The sequence below is a fragment of the Littorina saxatilis genome, linkage group LG4 (genome assembly GCF_037325665.1).
Source record: "Littorina saxatilis isolate snail1 linkage group LG4, US_GU_Lsax_2.0, whole genome shotgun sequence".
Classification (NCBI taxonomy): domain Eukaryota; kingdom Metazoa; phylum Mollusca; class Gastropoda; order Littorinimorpha; family Littorinidae; genus Littorina; species Littorina saxatilis.
Window position 1 is genome coordinate 3,118,565 of NC_090248.1, and position 22,500 is coordinate 3,141,064.

The 22,500-nt window shown below is 41.1% G+C and overlaps 1 protein-coding gene across 2 annotated transcripts in view; it reads right to left on the reverse strand.

Annotated features, from left to right (window-relative positions):
• The window catches only part of LOC138963795 (uncharacterized), a 38,473-nt gene that overhangs the window by 11,897 nt on the left and 4,076 nt on the right, over positions 1-22,500 (reverse strand). The window contains exons 2-4 of one of the 2 annotated variants that reach the window (XR_011454907.1): positions 16,725-16,851; positions 16,157-16,329; positions 11,923-12,669 (exon numbers count right to left, since the gene is read on the reverse strand). Coding sequence is in view for 1 of the 2 variants with exons in the window: in XM_070335650.1 (XP_070191751.1) it covers positions 12,281-12,669; positions 16,157-16,329; positions 16,725-16,851 (689 nt within the window). In the remaining variant the exon portion in view is untranslated. Of the gene's footprint in view, positions 1-10,897; positions 12,670-16,156; positions 16,330-16,724; positions 16,852-22,500 lie in introns of those variants that run through there. The other variant, XM_070335650.1, reaches the window with a different exon arrangement.

Here is a 22,500-nt window from a genome sequence, read left to right on the forward strand (position 1 = left end):
GCTTGCTGAGATCTAATTCCACACATTCACATGACTAAAGAACAATCAAATTATTGTGCCAATTCCAAAGAAGATGTACCGATAACAAAAGGTCTATTCTCACCTGGTCTACATCATCTCTGGACACGAAACACTCCCTGGTTCACAGCATTCGGTTCCAGGACATCCAGCCAACACACACTCCATCACTCCAATTGGTACACACCAACACACACTCTTTCACTTCACAAATGCATCACAAATTTATGCATAATTCATCCCAAGGCCGGCAAGGCTTGACATGTTCTTTCTCTGCCAGTCCAGGCCACAAGTGCGCGTTTGTTTCAACTTTGGCCGAGTTCATTACAACTTTTACTCATTTTAGTCGGGAAAAGGGGAAGGGGGAAGAGGGTCCTATATGACGCTGCTTGATTATGCGTCGCCACCCCAAACATTCTTTTATCAATACGATCTAAACTAATTTAACTTATTAAGAACAAAACTAAGCATTCCCCATTCAGGAATATTCAAACAAATGCATAGTCTGTGTGTTTTCATTCAAACCGAACATGCAGACGTAACCAATAGACACAAGCTGACACCCCTGTCTGTGAAATGACGAAACCCTAAAACCTACGTCATACCTACGTCATACCTACGATAACAGCCTACGACGAAATACAGGCGCTAGAAATTATAATTCTATTGACACAGTCACACAATGTCAATACAGATTTCTCTCACTCACCACATTCTCCCCAACTTAGCATGACTTCTCCTGAAGGCATGTCTTGGAAACAAAAACATGATGTTAAAACCTAACCACCAAAGAAGTTTCAACAACCAATCAAAACTCAAATTGGGCTAACCTATATCTTCAGCCGTCGCAAGTCTCAGTCACAAAAGCTAATCCTGAGTAACACATTTCGAACCTACACGTCAACCACTATTTAAAGATGCATTGACTGTACCGAAACTATTACCACATTTCGAACCTACATGTCAACCACTATTTAAAGATGCATTGACTGTACCGAAACTATTAACACATTTCGAACCTACATGTCAACCACTATTTAAAGATGCATTGACTGTACCGAAACTATTGCTAACAAAGACTTCGACTTGTTGATGATACAGATCAGGAGGTGGGGGGGGGGGGGGGGGGGATTCTCATTGAATAATAAAAGGAAATGATCCCGAGGACAGAGAACAACGTACTGTCAAGGACGCCAAATTTTTTTCACAACAAAGTAACCTTAGAACATATTTACATGCCTAACCTGCACTAAACAATAGGCAACACAGAACAGCTGCTCCCCAACTTTACTTGAACCCACTCCCTAAGAATCCAATAATGTTTCCATGATCCGAAGGAACCGAGGGAGTACGTCAACTGCACGCGAATGCACTGTGCGGGGTTCCTTGTACAAGTTAGTATATAAAATTTAATAATATGTAGATATATCCTTCCCTCCCAATATGTTCAATATTTGGTATTTCAACAATTAAATGTTGCTCACCATGTTTGCTTAAAACAAATTAACTAGCAACGCATAACCCAAGCCCCAGACTTCGCATGGTTACCGTTTCAGGGCGATCCCGGTGAGAAGACACTGTGGGGTTGCTCATGGGACTACCCCCCACTGCATCTTCCATCTCACCGTCGCGAACGTTTCAGGGCGATCCCGGTGAGAAGACACTGTGGGGTGCTCATGGGACTACCCCCACTGTATCTTCCATCTCACCGTCGCTCAGGGCGATCCCGGTGAGAAGACACTGTGGGGTTGCTCATGGGACTACCCCCCACTGCATCTTCCATCTCACCGTCGCTCAGGGCGATCCCGGTGAGAAGACACTGTGGGGTTGCTCATGGGACTACCCCCCACTGCATCTTCCATCTCACCGTCGCTCAGGTGAACAATAAAACAACATTATCACACAAGTGACGCTATTCTGCTCAAATGTATACAAAATGCTTGAACATAAACACAGCACACAAATGAGGCAAATATGCAGTAATGCTCACTAGATCCACAAGTCCACGAATTCAACAAAATGTCACTACCGGGTCAGTAGCAAGACATGATAAAGCAGATATACAGAACGCACACGGTATCAGGACGCCTGTTCCGCATCAGCCACTGTTCCTCTGTGGAAGATATTTAAAAATTCCACTCACCATTGGCCGTCGATACGTTCCACTAAATGTCCTTTCACATTACTGGCACGTGCAGAAACAAACACAGTCACCACAGATCCTCGGAAATTGACGGTGTTAAAGTCGTCCACTCCCTGGGGTTGGTCGATAGTCGAGCTGGAGTCTCTCCTCCAAAGTCCGTCCATCACCGGGTCGTTCCAGGTTGGTGACGGTGGTTCCAGGTTGGTGACGGGTGGGATAGCGTGTATACCTAAACTACTCGTGTACTACCGTACTACTTTCTATTCTCAAAATATGTGTCCACTTATCTATCCTGTCGGCGACGCCAAAATGTGGTGGAGCGCATGCGGGTGTTGCAATTACAAAAAAGCGAGAGGGAGAGAGTACACAAACAATAAAAAGTTTGAATACATTGAATGATGTTCTCTGTCCTCTTTATTGCATAACACTCACGCACACAATCACCAAGCATTTAAAATAAAAGTTAAAAATAGGTTCGTCAGACTAATGCTACTTTTCAATAAACATTTTCAACACTTAGTCTGAAAAAGGTGGAAACACATACTCAAAAATGTGGTGTCAGAAGTGGGGTGAGGCAAATCTCTACTTCGAAAAAGTTCTGTTGCCACAACACTATAAAGTCACTGGTGTAACGTGTGCTCTAAAACACGCTATTAAACACGGTAGTAAAACACTACCTAGAACTAACACGCTATGCTAAACATACACTATGCTAAAACACGGTAGTAAAACACGCTATGCCATACATACACGGTAGTAAAACACGCTATGCTATACATACACGGTGGTAAAGCACGCTATGGTATACATGCACGGTAGTAAAACACGCTATGCTATACCTACACGGTAGTAAAACACGCTATGCTATACATACACGGTAGTAAAACACGCTATGCTATACACCGTAGTAAAACATACACTTTGCTAAACATACACGCTATCCCACCAAGAGTCCGCTCGGCTGGGAAAACAAAAAGTAAAAGCAAAGTCAGTAATTACCGAAGCGACAATTCATATCAAAGTATCATCTCACACAGTCATCATAACCGGAAACACAGTTACAATTTCAAGTTCCAGTATTACATCATGCATGTTTGGTTTTCTCAATCTTATCGTTGGCCTACTCTTCTGTTTGTGGTGGAGCGCATGCGGGTGTTGCAATTATTTTACAAAAAAGCGGAGAGAGAGAGAGTACACAAACAATAAAAAGTTTGATGAATACATTGAATGATGTTCTCTGTCCTCTTTATTGCATAACACTCACGCACGCAATCACCAAGCATTTAAAATAAAAGTTAAAAATAGGTTCGTCAGACTAATGCTACTTTTCAATAAACATTTTCAACACTTAGTCTGAAAAAGGTGGAAACACATACTCCAAAATGTGGTGTCAGAAGTGGGGTGAGGCAAATCTCTACTTCGAAAAAGTTCTGTTGCCACAACACTATAAAGTCACTGGTGTAAACACGGTATGCTATACATACACGGTAGTAAAACACGCTATGCTATACATACACGGTGGTAAAGCACGCTATGGTATACATGCACGGTAGTAAAACACGCTATGCTATACCTACACGGTAGTAAAACACGCTATGCTATACATACACGGTAGTAAAACACGCTATGGTATACATACACTATGCTAAAACATACACTATGCTAAAACATACACTATGCTAAAACATACACTATGCTAAAACATACACTATGCTAAAACACGGTAGTAAAACACGCTATGCTATACATACACGGTAGTAAAACACGCTATGCTATACATACACGGTGGTAAAGCACGCTATGGTATACATGCACGGTAGTAAAACACGCTATGCTATACCTACACGGTAGTAAAACACGCTATGCTATACATACACGGTAGTAAAACACGCTATGCTATACACTGTAGTAAAACATACACTACGCTATACACGCTATCCCACCAAGAGTCCGCTCGGCTGGGAAAACAAAAAGTAAAAGCAAAGTCAGTAATCACCGAAGCGACAATTCATATCAAAGTATCATCTCACACAGTCATCAACACCACAATTACAATCATTCAAGTTCCAGTATTACATCATGCATGTTTGGTTTTCTCAATCTTATCGTTGGCCTTCTCTTCTGTTGTTAGTTACACATCATTTTATTACAGCTGTCAATTTCCAGACAAAACAACAGACCATTTAGCCAAATCCAATATTGGTCCGAGAGGGGACCAACTTTCTGTGCTTGCTGAGATCTAATTCCACACATTCACATGACTAAAGAACAATCAAATTATTGTGCCAATTCCAAAGAAGATGTACCGATAACAAAAGGTCTATTCTCACCTGGTCTACATCATCTCTGGACACGAAACACTCCCTGGTTCACAACAGCATTCAGTTCCAGGACATCCAGCCAACACACACTCCATCACTCCAATTGGTACACACCAACACACACTTTTCACTTCACAAATGCATCACAAATGCATAATTCATCCAAAGCCCGGCAAGGCTTGACATGTTCTTTCTCTGCCAGTCCAGGCCACAAGTGCGCGTTTGTTTCAACTTTGGCCGAGTTCATTACAACTTTTACTCATTTTAGTCGGGAAAAGGGGAAGGGGGGAGAGGGTCCTATATGACGCTGCTTGATTATGCGTCGCCACCCCAACCATTCTTTTATCAATACGATCTAAACTAATTTAACTTATTAAGAACAAAACTAAGCATTCCCCATTCAGGAATACTCAAACAAATGCATAGTCTGTGTGTTTTCATTCAAACCGAACACGCAGACGTAACCGATAGACACAAGCTGACACCCCTGTCTGTGAAATGACGAAACCCTAAAACCTACGTCATACCTACGTCATACCTACGATAACAGCCTACGACGAAATACAGGCGCTAGAAATTATAATTCTATTGACACAGTCACACAATGTCAATACAGATTTCTCTCACTCACCACATGTTGTTAATTACACATCATTTTATTACAGCTGTCAATTTCCAGACAAAACAACAGACCATTTAGCCAAATCCAATACTGGTCCGAGAGAGGACCAACTTTCTGTGCTTGCTGAGATCTAATTCCACACATTCACATGACTAAAGAACAATCAAATTATTGTGCCAATTCCAAAGAAGATGTACCGATAACAAAAGGTCTATTCTCACCTGGTCTACATCATCTCTGGACACGAAACACTCCCTGGTTCACAGCATTCGGTTCCAGGACATCCAGCCAACACACACTCCATCACTCCAATTGGTACACACCAACACACACTCTTTCACTTCACAAATGCATCACAAATTTATGCATAATTCATCCCAAGGCCGGCAAGGCTTGACATGTTCTTTCTCTGCCAGTCCAGGCCACAAGTGCGCGTTTGTTTCAACTTTGGCCGAGTTCATTACAACTTTTACTCATTTTAGTCGGGAAAAGGGGAAGGGGGAAGAGGGTCCTATATGACGCTGCTTGATTATGCGTCGCCACCCCAAACATTCTTTTATCAATACGATCTAAACTAATTTAACTTATTAAGAACAAAACTAAGCATTCCCCATTCAGGAATATTCAAACAAATGCATAGTCTGTGTGTTTTCATTCAAACCGAACATGCAGACGTAACCAATAGACACAAGCTGACACCCCTGTCTGTGAAATGACGAAACCCTAAAACCTACGTCATACCTACGTCATACCTACGATAACAGCCTACGACGAAATACAGGCGCTAGAAATTATAATTCTATTGACACAGTCACACAATGTCAATACAGATTTCTCTCACTCACCACAGTTGTAAAACGGTATCTACTGGTCACCCCAATGTATAAACTGAAAACTCTTTCTGCACCAGAACACGCAGAAAGGATTGTATCTGCCTGATGTCTGATGCTTTTCAAAATCCCCAACCACTAACACCTTCAAAACGGACATTAACTGACACTGTTGTTTTTCCCTATATAATCCTTACTATTTTTCCGAGACGTCGTCCTGTTGTGTATTTAGCTTGCCACAACCTCATACATGGTCCTCAAAGTTAAAGTTGAAGAAAATACTAAAGATAAGTGAACAAGCTGACTCAGTGTCATTGGCACCGTGAATCCCCCCATGGGAACATACTAAAGTCTGGTTCCAAATAGGCTCAATTTCCTTCTATTTCTTTGTATTTCTGCCTCGTAGGGGTAGGGGTGTTCAAACCAAAGGCACCTTTAAACCAAAATTCAAATCACACATCTTACAATACTAAGACACTCAGCAGTGAAAGGGTGTCTGCTGGTAAAAAATTCCAAACAATCCTAAAAGTACTTCACTACTAAACGTGCTTTTAAAAAGAGCCGTTATTTTTCCCTCTATAATCAGTATTGTGTTTTCTGCGAACATGTAGTCTATTTAGATGGTTGTCATGTGCACATGAGTTGCTAAAGCGTTTTCAGTTGGGCATATGTCGAAAAGCAAAGAATTAGCCCTTTGAAAACCATCAGAACTGTCACACAAAAATAACATTTACCTATCTCACCAACTGACCAAACATAGGGCTTTTCCGAATGTATTATGTATTGTCGTGTTTTTTGTAGCATACTTGTGAAAACAGCCACCACTGTTGTAAATGATACTTTAAAGAGCATTATTTCATTTTTACAGTTGAAGGACAACCTGGACTGCCGTATATTACAGCTGTTTTACAATCAGCCAACATTTTCTTAACAAACGTATGTTAAGAACAACTCCCATAGTGAAATTGAAGGAAAACAAAGTGAAAAACCCCCTGCCATAGAGGAGCTAAAGAATCAACAATAAACGACTGCATAAATAGCTTGATGCACGAATGCATTGCGGACATGTTTGTCTCCAACCAAGAGAAAGTTCCAAAAAATCCCTTTTGTGCTTCTTATTATACAGTGACGTCAAAGACAGCCTTTTCTGCTGTTCATACATTCAGGGGTTATGGTTACACTAAACGACGTAGTTGTAGCCATACTGCCATCCAGATTTATTTTTTCCTTGCGAGCAGTCACAGGGTGTTTGTGCTGTCTGCCAACCGTCAGACGACCCCGCCCAAGTCTGTTAAGGGACCGTTTGACCGTTATAGAACGCGTCTTTTTGATTTTTTAGCACATTTGGAAACGGTTGATTTTTATCCCTACCATTGTTTCCAAACATTATATAGGAATGTTTTGTGAACAACGGATAATAGCCGCTACTCGCATGTGTAGCAAAAGTGAGCGTACATACTCACCCTGGTCGTACAGCCGTTGTCCGTTGCCCGTCTTCATCTGTCTGTACAAATCATTACCTTTGGATTTTTCTCGAACGCTATGAAGTGAAGAAACACCAAATGTTGCAAAATGTTGTATGACCCCAAGAGCTCAAAAAAGATACTTGAGAACCTTGACCTTACCTTAAGGTCAAGGTCACAGGGAGAATGAATGTGGTCTAAAAACTGCAAAATTTCACATTGTGCCAGTTTTCTGGAAAACAAATTAAAAACAGCGGGCTTAGTTTTGTATGGTATACAAGAAAAAGAAAGCCTTATCTTCTGATACCATTTTGGTTGACCTCGCTTCAATGTCAAGGTCACAGGAGTCCTTTAAAGTTGAATTGTATACATGTTTTGAAGTGACCTTGACCCTGAACTATGAAAAAAATCTTTCAAACTTCATAATTGTGTGGGGCACATGTTATATACTGATATTGAGCCACATTTAGTCACATATCATCAAGGTCAAGGTCACTTTGCCCCTTATGAAATGTGACTGAAACGGGCAATTGAATCACTAAAAGTGACAATGTCTCTTTGTAGAAAGTGCCAATAAGTATGTTTATGCTTCCTATGTCTTGAATTGATAGCCTTGTGATGTGTGACCTTTGATGATCTTGACCTTGGCCAAAGGTCATGTGTGATTTGGTAGGAAAAATCTGTAAACCAGTTCTAATAGTGTACAATGTCCTTGCAAGCTTCAGTTGTTAGACCTTCACCTTCAAGGTCACCTGAAGGTCAAGGTCACTTTAAGACAAAGGTCAAGCATGAGAGTCGCATGGGCTTTGCTTTGTTAAGATTTTTTACCAAGACACATGGATTTCTTTACCCGGCTTGGTCACATTTTTCATAGGGGTCAATGTGACCTTGACCCTAACAATATGTGACCAGACGTGGCTCACTATGAAATTCTAACAAACGCCCCACTCAGTGTTTAAGTTTGTAAGAGATATCGTCCATAGTAAAGTTAAAGGGGCAAGCTCACATCAAAATATGTCTACAATTCAACTTTGAAGGGCTCCTCTGACCTTGACATTGAAGCGAGGTCAACCAAAATGGTATCAGAAGATAAGGCTTTCTTTTTCTTGTATACCATACAAAACTAAGCCCGCTGTTTTTAATTTGTTTTCCAGAAAACTGGCACAATGTGAAATTTTGCAGTTTTTAGACCACATTCATTCTCCCTGTGACCTTGACCTTAAGGTAAGGTCAAGGTTCTCAAGTATCTTTTTTGAGCTCTTGGGGTCATACAACATTTTGCAACATTTGGTGTTTCTTCACTTCATAGCGTTCGAGAAAAATCCAAAGGTAATGTTCAGTACAGACAGATAAAGACGGGCAACGGACAACGGCTGGACGACCAGGGTGAGTATGTACGCTCACTTTTGCTACACATGCGAGTAGCGGCTATTATCCGTTGTTCACAAAACATTCCTATATAATGTTTGGAAACAATGGTAGGGATAAAAATCAACCGTTTCCAACTGTGCCAAAAAATCAAAAAGACGCGTTCTATAACGGTCAAACGGTCCCTTAACAGACTTGGGCGGGGTCATCTAACGGTTGGCAGACAGCACAAACACCCTGTGACTGCTCGCAAGGAAAAAATAAATCTGGATGGCAGTATGGCTACAACTACGTCGTTTAGTGTAACCATAACCCCTGAATGTATGAACAGCAGAAAAGGCTGTCTTTGACGTCGCTGTATAATAAGAAGCACAAAAGGGATTTTTTGGAACTTTCTCTTGGTTGGAGACAAACATGTCCGCAATGCATTCGTGCATCAAGCTATCCATGCAGTCGTTTATTGTTGATTCTTTAGCTCCTCTATGGCAGGGGGATTTTCACTTTGTTTTCCTTCAATTTCACAATGGGAGTTGTTCTTAACATACGTTTGTTAAGAAAATGTTGGCTGATTGTAAAACAGCTGTAATATACGGCAGTCCAGGTTGTCCTTCAACTGTAAAAATGAAATAATGCTCTTTAAAGTATCATTTACAACAGTGGTGGCTGTTTTCACAAGTATGCTACAAAAAACACGACAATACATAATACATAAGGAAAAGCCCTATGTTTGGTCAGTTGGTGAGATAGGTAAATGTTATTTTTGTGTGACAGTTCTGATGGTTTTCAAAGGGCTAATTCTTTGCTTTTCGACATATGCCCAACTGAAAACGCTTTAGCAACTCATGTGCACATGACAACCATCTAAATAGACTACATGTTCGCAGAAAACACAATACTGATTATAGAGGGAAAAATAACGGCTCTTTTTAAAAGCACGTTTAGTAGTGAAGTACTTTTAGGATTGTTTGGAATTTTTTACCAGCAGACACCCTTTCACTGCTGAGTGTCTTAGTATTGTAAGATGTGTGATTTGAATTTTGGTTTAAAGGTGCCTTTGGTTTGAACACCCCTACCCCTACGAGGCAGAAATACAAAGAAATAGAAGGAAATTGAGCCTATTTGGAACCAGACTTTAGTATGTTCCCATGGGGGGATTCACGGTGCGAATGACACTGCGTCAGCTTGTTCATTTATCTTTAGTATTTTCTTCAACTTTAACTTTAAGGACCATGTATGAGGTTGTGGCAAGCTAAATACACAACAGGACGACGTCTCGGAAAAATAGTAAGGATTATATAGGGAAAAACAACAGTGTCAGTTAATGTCCGTTTTGAAGGTGTTAGTGGTTGGGGATTTTGAAAAGCATCAGACATCAGGCAGATACAATCCTTTCTGCGTGTTCTGGTGCAGAAAGAGTTTTCAGTTTATACATTGGGGTGACCAGTAGATACCGTTTTACAACCATAGCCCCAAACGACATTTACAGAGCCCAAAGAAGGATTAGGGTCAATTTCAAAGCCACTTTTCCATATGAAGCGCCAACTTTATATGAAAATGTGTTTAATAAACATCAAAGGACTGAGGTTGAACTTTCTGATAAGGGACATTTTAAACCTAGTCATTGTCACTTCAACGTTCCCTTCACTAAAGTGGCTAAGATGCCTGGACTATGAATAGTGTGCATGTTTACGAATTTGTGTAACGTGTCGCGAGTCGCCTGCAATCACGACTCGCTTGACCCCTACCCTGTATAACACAGTTTATGAAAAGGTAACAACATTACGATGATAATATGCAATAATCGTACAGTCAGTACAATATCCTTCACGAATATGTCTTCCTTTTTGTTGTAGCTTATCTGGTTAATAGTGTACGACAATTTGAAAATGACGAAAAATCACTTGCAACAGTGGGCGCGAATAAATTGCGTTTCTTTTGCCAGCTACTGTACATGTGAAGATTAAACGGATGGTGCAGTATTCCAATGCAAACCAAGATTAAACATGGGGGGGGGGGGGGGGGTTGAACGGAGAAGAAGAACAGTCAAAGTTAGATAGAAGTAAACAACAACAACCAACAGCAACATTCAAAACAAAACATCACACGCACACAATGCATCTGTGCATTCACAATATGTTTTTGTTCGATTTGCTTTATTTCATGTATTTAAATTGATTGAATTTCGTGGAAACAGCGAGAATGATCTGATTAGATAAGACCAAATCACATTAGATGAAGACAAGTATATGAAACAGGACAATTTGTTATCAATGCACACACTCACTCATGCACACAGACAAACACACACACACACATACACACACACACACACTCACACACACACACACACACACACACACACACGCACTATTTTACTTCAAAATGGTGGAATAAAAAAAACAAAGGTAGGTTGTTGGAACGTTTGTTATTGACAAAACAATACATTCACAGATACACACATCTGTGAATTCCCAAAATTCATTTTGTAATATCGTGCAACATTTTGTGAATGTATTGTATTGTTTTGTCAATAACAAACGTTCCAACAACCTACCTTTCTTGTTTGTTGATTCTGAATTTTGGAACGTTGGCAGTCTCTTTGTTTTTGGATTTAGTCAAAATGGTGGGTCTTGGCAGCCGATGTGGCGAATATTCGAAGTACAGAAAAATATACACATGCGCCGATAGTCAAAGCAAACAACAATTGTGCATATTCAGGAGATCCAACATTCAACTCGCATGTTATTCGCACATTCTGATGCGCCAATTATCTGATTATGTATACTACAGAGGGAAGTTGCCTGTAAGTGTTCACAGCGTAACAACATACTATACAGATTAAGAGTCTTCGCCAAAAGAGTGGTGTAAGCCAACTTATAACTGGAGATGGGGGACCTGAAAGATAAACTATAGGGTCAAGCGGAGTCCTAGAGGCGAACTGTAGACTTAGTCATATCCATAGCGTTGGTATGTTGGCATGGCGACAGGAAGTGAGAACAAAATAAATTACTTATCGTTGAATCATAATTACATTTACTTTTGGTTGGGGATTGTAACGTCTACAGTTAAGTTGACAGCTATGTATTTGTACATACGACTTATTTAAAGGCACAGTCCTTCCATCGAAATTCGTTCTGCTCACCAGCTCAACTCTGGCCTGACTTTGACCTGGGATAAGACCACCCCTCCACCTGGTCACATACCACAAAGCAACACCCTGACTGCTTGTTGTGGTGAATTGTTGTTGTTGTTGTTGTTGTTGTTGTTGTTGTGGTTGTTGTTGTTGTTGTTGTTGATTGCTTTTTTTTTTACAAAAGTAACTGTCACAAAAATATCACTGTGTACAAAAAGCATCGATGCTGTTAACTTTTGGTATGTGACCAAGTGGAGAGGAATGGTCCTTTCCCGTGTAAATACCTGCCCAGATCTGAGACTGTGAGTCGACCTGTTAACAATGAAAGGAGAGTGCCTTTAACCTTGCTTTTATGTGCTCGTTGTCCTCCGCAGATCCCCTACTAAAGGTTAAACCCTGGAGCGGGAGGCTGGCTATAGCCAGCGTTAGCCAGACCGGGAGTGCCCCCAGTCTGGCTATTGCCGGGATTGGCCGAATCAGGCTGGGACAGACTTGTGTATTCGTTGTTTCCACCTGGCGTGGTGAGGCTGGCGTATCCCGAATGGCCGTTGTTACCAGCAGGGTTGCTTTCCGCGCCGCTTGAAGGGGGGTAAGTCGGGGTGGTGCCGGGGTTGGCCGGGGTTGAATAGGCGGCGTTGGAATACCCGGGGTAGGCTGGTGGCGGTTCTGCGTAGGGTTTGAAGGCCGCGTTCCCTGGTGTCCATCCCATTGGCTGCATGCCGTAGTTGTACTGAGGCTGGGTTGGAGCTGGAGCAGAAGTGTTGGTGTTGGCTGCGACACAGAGATGAATGCTTGTTTATGAATTATATACACTGGTTAATCTCAGGTGGAATAAAATCAAGATAAAGGGTAATGCGTCTATTTCATTACCTAACCACAGCAATGTGTATGTGCGTGAATGTGAAACTACCATCTCACAGAAACAGCAAGAAATCGAACAACCAAACAGTCAAGCAATCAACCAGCCAACAGACACAGATAAAACAAGTAATACAAAAACAAAGCAACATCAAGCAAAACAAACACAAACAAATAAGACAGACACACAAATAAAGACAGGTTTCTGGAAAGTCCAGTTACAGAAAAAAGTCCTGAAACATTCTTTAGGTCAACACAATCACAACTAATTCAACAGAACAAGTCTAACAATATGTTACAGGGTGACCCCAAAAAAAGAGTACCCAAACAAAACGTCATAAATTAAACCAAAATAAAGCAATCTTCATAAAATGTATTTACACACACACGTACCCTCTGCATGATTTGCACAGAAAATTTTAGCGTTCTAGCTTGTCTTTCAGGAAAGTTATGCCCATTCTACAGAACATGCTCCAAATGGCCTCCCCCGGATTTAAATCCCCCAGTTTTCTATCTTTGGGGGTTCCTAAAAGACAACGTCAACAGGAACAACCCACAGACAATCACAGAACTCAAGAGAGCCATCACAACAACCATTAGCGGAATCTCGCAACAGGAGTGTGTGCGGGTGATTGATAACTTTGCGCGGCGAGTTCAAGTTTGCCTGCAGCGACGCGGAGGCCATTTGGAGCATGTTCTGTAGAATGAGCATAACTTTCCTGAAAGACAAGCTAGAACGCTAAAATTGTCTGTGCAAATCATGCAGAGGCTACTTGTGTGTGTAAATACATTTTATGAAGATTGCTTTATTTTTGTTCAATTGATGACGTTTTGTTTGGGTACTCTTTTTTGGGGTCACCCTGTATTATGCATATTTTGGGGGATTCAACTCCGCAGAATAGTCTGCTTGGTAACACTATTATTTAACAAATCCACAATCAATCAATCAATCAATCAATCAATCAATCAATCAATCAATCAATCAATCAGATCAATGGATAATAATAATAATAATAATAATAATAATAATAATAATAATAATAATACGAATATTTATAACGCGCACATATCTCACCAACAGGCGACTCAAGGCGCACATACACTCATTCACACACACGGAGACTTAAAGTCACTAGCACACACACACCATCAACCATTAAAATATGTACAGTTATTCAGGGTGGGATGGGGTGGGCAGTGTAGAATGCATGGATTATTTGGAAAAAAGGAATGTCTTGAGTGCAGATTTGAATGATTCGAGGGACTGTTGTTGACGGAGGGGGAGAGGTAGTGTGTTCCATTGGCTAGATGCTTGGAAAGAAAATGAGCGTTGACCTGCTGTTTTGAGTTTGGTGTGGGGGATGTTGAGCTTGAGGGAGTCGGCAGATGATCTGAGTGCTCGTGAAGGGACATAGAGAGAGAGAGAGTCGGAGAGATAGGCAGGGGCGAGACCATGGAGGCATTTGTAGGTGAGAGTGTTGATTTTGTAGGTGATACGGGCAGGAACGGGCAACCAGTGGAGCTGATTTAGGAGGGGGGTGATGTGATCTCTCTTTTTCTTTCGTAAGACAAGACGGGCAGAGCTATTTTGAATGCGTTGGAGACGAGAGATAGAAGAAGAGGGAAGACCCGCCAAGAGAGAGTTACAATAGTCAAGACGTGAGAGAATGGTGGAAGTGACCAGTTTGGCGGTAGCATCTGTGGTGAGGTACTTGCGGATAGTGGCGATGCGGCGGAGTTGGAAGTAGCAGGTGCGAGAGACAGAAGAGATGTGTTGTTTCATGGAAAGGGTGTTGTCTAGAGTGACTCCGAGGTTTTTGACAGCAGAAGACAGAGGGACAGAAGAGTCAGAGAGTTGAAGAGAGTCGGAGGTGGCTTTGGAGAGTTTGGATGTAGTGCCTATTAGGATAGCTTCAGTTTTGTTGCTATTGAGCTGAAGTTTGTTTTCTGTCATCCAATTCTGCACGTCAGTGATAGTGTCAGAGATAGAGGAAAGAAGAGATTCAGACTGGTCAGGGGAAGAGCTGTTGTGAAGTTGAGAGTCGTCGGCAAAAGAGTGGTGGAGAACGTTGTGTCGGTCAAGGATGTGGTCAAGAGGTTGAGTGTAGAGAGTAAATAGTACAGGCCCAAGGACTGAGCCCTGAGGGACTCCGCACTCAAGCCTGATGGGGTCAGAGTTCAGTTTGTCAATCGAAACAGTCTGGTAGCGGTCGGTAAGATAAGAAGAGAACCAAGAAAGAGCTGTGCTATGGATACCAAAGGTGTGCTGAAGGCGTTGAAGGAGGATGTTGTGGTCGACTAAGTCAAAGGCCGCTAATAGATCAAGTAGGGCGACGGCAGAGATTTCAGCTTGGTCGGTGGCAAGGAGGAGATCATTAGTGATTTTGAGAAGGGCAGTTTCGGTGGAGTGGTGAGGACGATAGGCAGATTGAAGCGGAGAGAGAAGATTGTTGCAAAGAAGGTGAGAGTTGAGTTGTTTCAGGACGACTCTTTCAAGGAGTTTGGAGATGAAGGAAAGGTTTGAGACAGGGCGGTAGTTGCTGAGGGTGTTTGGGTCAAGCGATGGTTTCTTCAGTAGAGGTTTGACAATAGCAGTCTTAAAGGAGTTGGGGACAGTGCCTGTTTGCAGAGAAGTGTTGATGATTTTGAGAATAGAAGGGAGGAGTTCAGGAAGACAGTCAGAGTAGAGTTGTGTGGGAAGAGGGTCAAGGTCACAGGTTTTCAAGGTCATTTCTTTGAGGACTTTCTCCAGGTCAGTGAGAATGAGAGGCTGAAAGTGTGTGAAGGGAGTGCCTGTAAATGCAGGAGGAGTTTCAGAGTTTTGGTGTGGGATTTTGTCTAGTTTGTCACGGATGGTTTGGATCTTGTTATGGAAGTAATCAGAGAAAGCTTGCGACAGTTTGGAGGGGTCGATGTTGGTGGGCAAGGGAGAAGCAGAAGAGCAGCCAAGAAGGTCATTCATTGTGGAGAAGAGTGTTTTGGCAGAGGTTGTTTCACAGATTTTGGTGCTGTAGTGCGATTGTTTGGCGTCTGCGATGAGTGTCTGAACATGTTCCTTTTGCTTGTTGTAAATCTGTCTGTCAACTACCAGCTTTGAGGTTCAATGGATCGATGGATCGATCGATCAATGGATCACTCGATCAATGGATCGATAGATCAATCGATCGATCGATCAATTGATCAATGAATCAATGGATCAATGGATCAATCTCGATCAATCGATCAATCAATCAATCAATCAATATTGACATGAATACAACTACAAAAATACATCGATACAAAAAATGAATTAAAACAAAATGAAAACAAAATAAACTAAAGAATACAAACATACATATATAATGAAATAACAAATAAAATGAAATAGAGAATAAAAGCATTGGGGCGAAACAATCCTCACAGTGTTGAATAACGGAGACGCCAGGCGCGGCAGTGTTGAAGCCAGGCTGGCCTGTCACGATCACCTGCCCGGGACGACCTCTCCTCCTGATGCAACAACAGATGCCGCTGATGATGAGCGCGACGAGAGCGATCACCCCGATCACACAGCCAACGATGACTCCGGTAGACGTCCTGAAAATTAAATTAAATATTACACATTTAAGACAAACAATGAAATAAGTATAGATGCATATAACACTAACACCAACAAACCAACACATACAACAACAAAAACAAACACAAGAACATACACACAAACACACAAACATGCAAGTTAGCAAACAAACAAACACACAAACAAATAAACACACAAACAAACAAACAAACACACAAACAAACACACAAACACACAAACACACACACAAACAAACAAACAAACAAACAAACAAACAAACAAACAAGACGGCCTATAAATGGAGAGTCAGATAGATAGTGAGACAAACTGACATAGAGAGAAACAGGCAGGTAGTCAGACACACATTCAACCAAGCAACCAAGCAACCACACTTAAGTGCAAGCAGTCTCACCTAAACTGAGAAGTACAGCATCCGGAACTGCAGCAGCCATACTGACAGTATTTGTAGAATGTGTAGGATCTGTAAGGGTAACCATAGGTGGTTTTCTTGTAGTGACACGTAGCGCCTTCTACCACATCTACAAAAAGACAAATAAAATCATATATGGCGAGATCGGTAGGGGCCGCCATAGTTTGTCGTCCTGAAGTAACACGTGGCTCTGTCCACTACATATACAACGATATAAAACACACCTATCTATAGAGAGATCGGTAGGGGCAGCTATAATAATTATGTCGCCTTGTAGTAACAAGTGGCTCCGTCTATTACATATAAAACGACATAAAACACACCTATCTATAGAGAGATCGGTAGGGGCAGCCATAGTTTGTCGCCCTGTTGTAACTAGTGGCTCCGTCAACCACATATTGCAAGAGACAATAAACACAAACATGTATCTATATTAGAAAGAGATAGGCAGGGGTGGCCATAGTTTGTCGCTCTGTTGTGACAAGTCGCTCCGTCTTTCAGTCTTGACCTAGACAATGCACACAGGTTTCATTTTTACATTTAGTTAAGTTTTGACTAAATTGTTTAACATAGACGGGGAATCGAGATGAGGGACGTGGTATATGTGTATGTGTGTGTGTGTGTGTGTGTGTGTGTGTGTGTGTGTGTGTGTGTGTGTGTGCGAGTGTATGTGTGTGTGGTGTGTGTGTGTATGTGTGTGGTGTGTGTGTATGTGTGTGTGTGTGTGTGTGTGTGTGTGTGTGTGTATAGATCGGTTCTCGGTATGATATCCCCGGACGTTTTTTTCTTTTTTTCCGGCAATTAGTGAAACTTGAGGCGGCACTGTCACGCCCTCAATTTTCAACCAAATTGGTTGAAAGTTTGGTCAAGCAATTTTCGACGAAGCCCGAACTTTGGTATTGCATTTCTGCTTGGAGGCTTACAAATTAATTAACGAGTTTTCTCATTAAAGTTGTAATTAAAAAAGATTTTTCATTTACAGATTAAATAATCATTGCATTGTAGTCCTCGTTTTATCCTGAATTCAAAAATATCTAAATATGTTATGTATACTTGACAAACGCGCTCAGAATTGAAGAAAATAGGTCTAGTATAATGTTAGCATGCTTCGCGGGGACGAGCGTGACCCGTCACGGTCTTCGGGGACGATTAGCCGAGACTATCTGAATGTAGTTTTGGCGATGACTGGTTTTTGGTGTTGATCTTTTAGTTTGATGCCTACAGATTGACTAAATGTTTTTATATCGCTTCACGCGACTTGTTTTCACTTTCATTTGCATAACTTTATTGTCCCATCGCTTAATTCCAGTGGAAAGCTAGCAGCAACAGAGTCGCGCTACCCAGGTGTCTGCGTGTTTAGTAGTCCAGGCATCTTAGCCACTTTAGTGAAGGGAACGTTGAAGTGACAATGACTAGGTTTAAAATGTCCCTTATCAGAAAGTTCAACCTCAGTCCTTTGATGTTTATTAAACACATTTTCATATAAAGTTGGCGCTTCATACGGAAAAATGGCTTTGAAATTGACCCAAATCCTTCTTTGGGCTCTGTAAATGTCGTTTGGGGGTATGGTTGTAAAATGGTATCTACTGGTCACCCCAATGTATAAACTGAAAACTCTTTCTGCACCAGAACACGCAGAAAGGATTGTATCTGCCTGATGTCTGATGCTTTTCAAAATCCCCAACCACTAACACCTTCAAAACGGACTTTAACTGACACTGTTGTTTTTCCCTATATAATCCTTACTATTTTTCCGAGACGTCGTCGTGTTGTGTATTTAGCTTGCCACAACCTCATACATGGTCCTAAAAGTTAAAGTTGAAGAAAATACTAAAGATAAATGAAAAAGCTGACGCAGTGTCATTCGCACCGTGAATCCCCCCATGGGAACATACTAAAGTCTGGTTCCAAATAGGCTCAATTTCCTTCTATTTCTTTGTATTTCTGCCTCGTAGGGGTAGGGGTGTTCAAACCAAAGGCACCTTTAAACCAAAATTCAAATCACACATCTTACAATACTAAGACACTCAGCAGTAAAAGGGTGTCTGCTGGTAAAAAATTCCAAACAATCCTAAAAGTACTTCACTTCTAAAAGTGCTTTTAAAAAGAGCCGTTATTTTTCCCTCTATATTCAGTATTGTGTTTTCTGCGAACATGTAGTCTATTTAGATGGTTGTCGTGTGCACTTGAGTTGCTAAAGCGTTTTCAGTTGGGCATATGTCGAAAAGCAAAGAATTAGCCCTTTGAAAACCATCAGAACTGTCACACAAAAATAACATTTACCTATCTCACCAACTGACCAAACATAGGGCTTTTCCTTATGTATTATGTATTGTCGTGTTTTTTGTAGCATACTTGTGAAAACAGCCACCACTGTTGTAAATGATACTTTAAAGAGCATTATTTCATTTTTACAGTTGAAGGACAACCTGGACTGCCGTATATTACAGCTGTTTTACAATCAGCCAAAATGTTCTTAACAAACGTATGTTAAGAACAACTCCCATAGTGAAATTGAAGGAAAACAAATTGAAAATCCCCCTGCCATAGAGGAGCTAAAGAATCAACAATAAACGACTGCATGGATAGCTTGATGCACGAATGCATTGCGGACATGTTTGTCTCCAACCAAGAGAAAGTTCCAAAAAATCCCTTTTGTGCTTCTTATTATACAGTGACGTCAAAGACAGCCTTTTCTGCTGTTCATACATTCAGGGGTTATGGTTACACTAAACGACGTAGTTGTAGCCATACTGCCATCCAGATTTATTTTTTCCTTGCGAGCAGTCACAGGGTGTTTGTGCTGTCTGCCAACCGTTAGATGACCCCGCCCAAGTCTGTTAAGGGACCGTTTGACCGTTATAGAACGCGTCTTTTTGATTTTTTGGCACAGTTGGAAACGGTTGATTTTTATCCCTACCATTGTTTCCAAACATTATATAGGAATGTTTTGTGAACAACGGATAATAGCCGCTACTCGCATGTGTAGCAAAAGTGAGCGTACATACTCACCCTGGTCGTACAGCCGTTGTCCGTTGCCCGTCTTTATCTGTCTGTACTGAACATTACCTTTGGATATTTCTCCAACGCTATGAAGTGAAGAAACACCAAATGTTGCAAAATGCTGTATGACCCCAAGAGCTCAAAAAAGATACTTGAGAACCTTGACCTTACCATAAGGTCAAGGTCACAGGGAGAATGAATGTGGTCTAAAAACTGCAAAATTTCACATTGTGCCAGTTTTCTGGAAAACAAATTAAAAACAGCGGGCTTAGTTTTGTATGGTATACAAGAAAAAGAAAGCCTTATCTTCTGATACCATTTTGGTTGACCTCGCTTCAATGTCAAGGTCAGAGGAGCCCTTCAAAGTTGAATTGTAGACATATTTTGATGTGAGCTTGCCCCTTTAACTTTACTATGGACGATATCTCTTACAAACTTAAACACTGAGTGGGGCGTTTGTTAGAATTTCATAGTGAGCCACATCTGGTCACATATCGTTAGGGTCAAGGTCACATTGACCCCTATGAAAAATGTGACCAAGCCGGGTAAAGAAATCCATGTGTCTTGGTAAAAAATCTTAACAAAGCAAAGCCCATGCGACTCTCATGCTTGACCTTTGTCTTAAAGTGACCTTGACCTTCAGGTGACCTTGAAGGTGAAGGTCTAACAACTGAAGCTGGCAAGGACATTGTACACTATTAGAACTGTTTTACAGATTTTTCCTACCAAATTACACATGACCTTTGGCCAAGGTCAAGATCATCAAAGGTCACACATCACAAGGCTATCAATTCAAGACATAGGAAGCATAAACATACTTATTGGCACTTTCTACAAAGAGACATTGTCACTTTTAGTGATTCAATTGCCCGTTTCAGTCACATTTCATAAGGGGCAAAGTGACCTTGACCTTGATGATATGTGACTAAATGTGGCTCAATATCAGTATATAACATGTGCCCCACACAATTATGAAGTTTGAAAGATTTTTTTCATAGTTCAGGGTCAAGGTCACTTCAAAACATGTATACAATTCAACTTTGAAGGATTCCTGTGACCTTGACATTGAAGCGAGGTCAACCAAAATGGTATCAGAAGATAAGGCTTTCTTTTTCTTGTATACCATACAAAACTAAGCCCGCTGTTTTTAATTTGTTTTCCAGAAAACTGGCACAATGTGAAATTTTGCAGTTTTTAGACCACATTCATTCTCCCTGTGACCTTGACCTTAAGGTAAGGTCAAGGTTCTCAAGTATCTTTTTTGAGCTCTTGGGGTCATACAACATTTTGCAACATTTGGTGTTTCTTCACTTCATAGCGTTGGAGAAATATCCAAAGGTAATGTTCAGTACAGACAGATAAAGACGGGCAACGGACAACGGCTGTACGACCAGGGTGAGTATGTACGCTCACTTTTGCTACACATGCGAATAGCGGCTATTATCCGTTGTTCACAAAACATTCCTATATAATGTTTGGAAACAATGGTAGGGATAAAAATCAACCGTTTCCAACTGTGCCAAAAAATCAAAAAGACGCGTTCTATAACGGTCAAACGGTCCCTTAACAGACTTGGGCGGGGTCATCTAACGGTTGGCAGACAGCACAAACACCCTGTGACTGCTCGCAAGGAAAAAATAAATCTGGATGGCAGTATGGCTACAACTACGTCGTTTAGTGTAACCATAACCCCTGAATGTATGAACAGCAGAAAAGGCTGTCTTTGACGTCACTGTATAATAAGAAGCACAAAAGGGATTTTTTGGAACTTTCTCTTGGTTGGAGACAAACATGTCCGCAATGCATTCGTGCATCAAGCTATCCATGCAGTCGTTTATTGTTGATTCTTTAGCTCCTCTATGGCAGGGGGATTTTCAATTTGTTTTCCTTCAATTTCACTATGGGAGTTGTTCTTAACATACGTTTGTTAAGAACATTTTGGCTGATTGTAAAACAGCTGTAATATACGGCAGTCCAGGTTGTCCTTCAACTGTAAAAATGAAATAATGCTCTTTAAAGTATCATTTACAACAGTGGTGGCTGTTTTCACAAGTATGCTACAAAAAACACGACAATACATAATACATAAGGAAAAGCCCTATGTTTGGTCAGTTGGTGAGATAGGTAAATGTTATTTTTGTGTGACAGTTCTGATGGTTTTCAAAGGGCTAATTCTTTGCTTTTCGACATATGCCCAACTGAAAACGCTTTAGCAACTCAAGTGCACACGACAACCATCTAAATAGACTACATGTTCGCAGAAAACACAATACTGAATATAGAGGGAAAAATAACGGCTCTTTTTAAAAGCACTTTTAGTAGTGAAGTACTTTTAGGATTGTTTGGAATTTTTTACCAGCAGACACCCTTTTACTGCTGAGTGTCTTAGTATTGTAAGATGTGTGATTTGAATTTTGGTTTAAAGGTGCCTTTGGTTTGAACACCCCTACCCCTACGAGGCAGAAATACAAAGAAATAGAAGGAAATTGAGCCTATTTGGAACCAGACTTTAGTATGTTCTCATGGGGGGATTCACGGTGCGAATGACACTGCGTCAGCTTTTTCATTTATCTTTAGTATTTTCTTCAACTTTAACTTTTAGGACCATGTATGAGGTTGTGGCAAGCTAAATACACAACACGACGACGTCTCGGAAAAATAGTAAGGATTATATAGGGAAAAACAACAGTGTCAGTTAAAGTCCGTTTTGAAGGTGTTAGTGGTTGGGGATTTTGAAAAGCATCAGACATCAGGC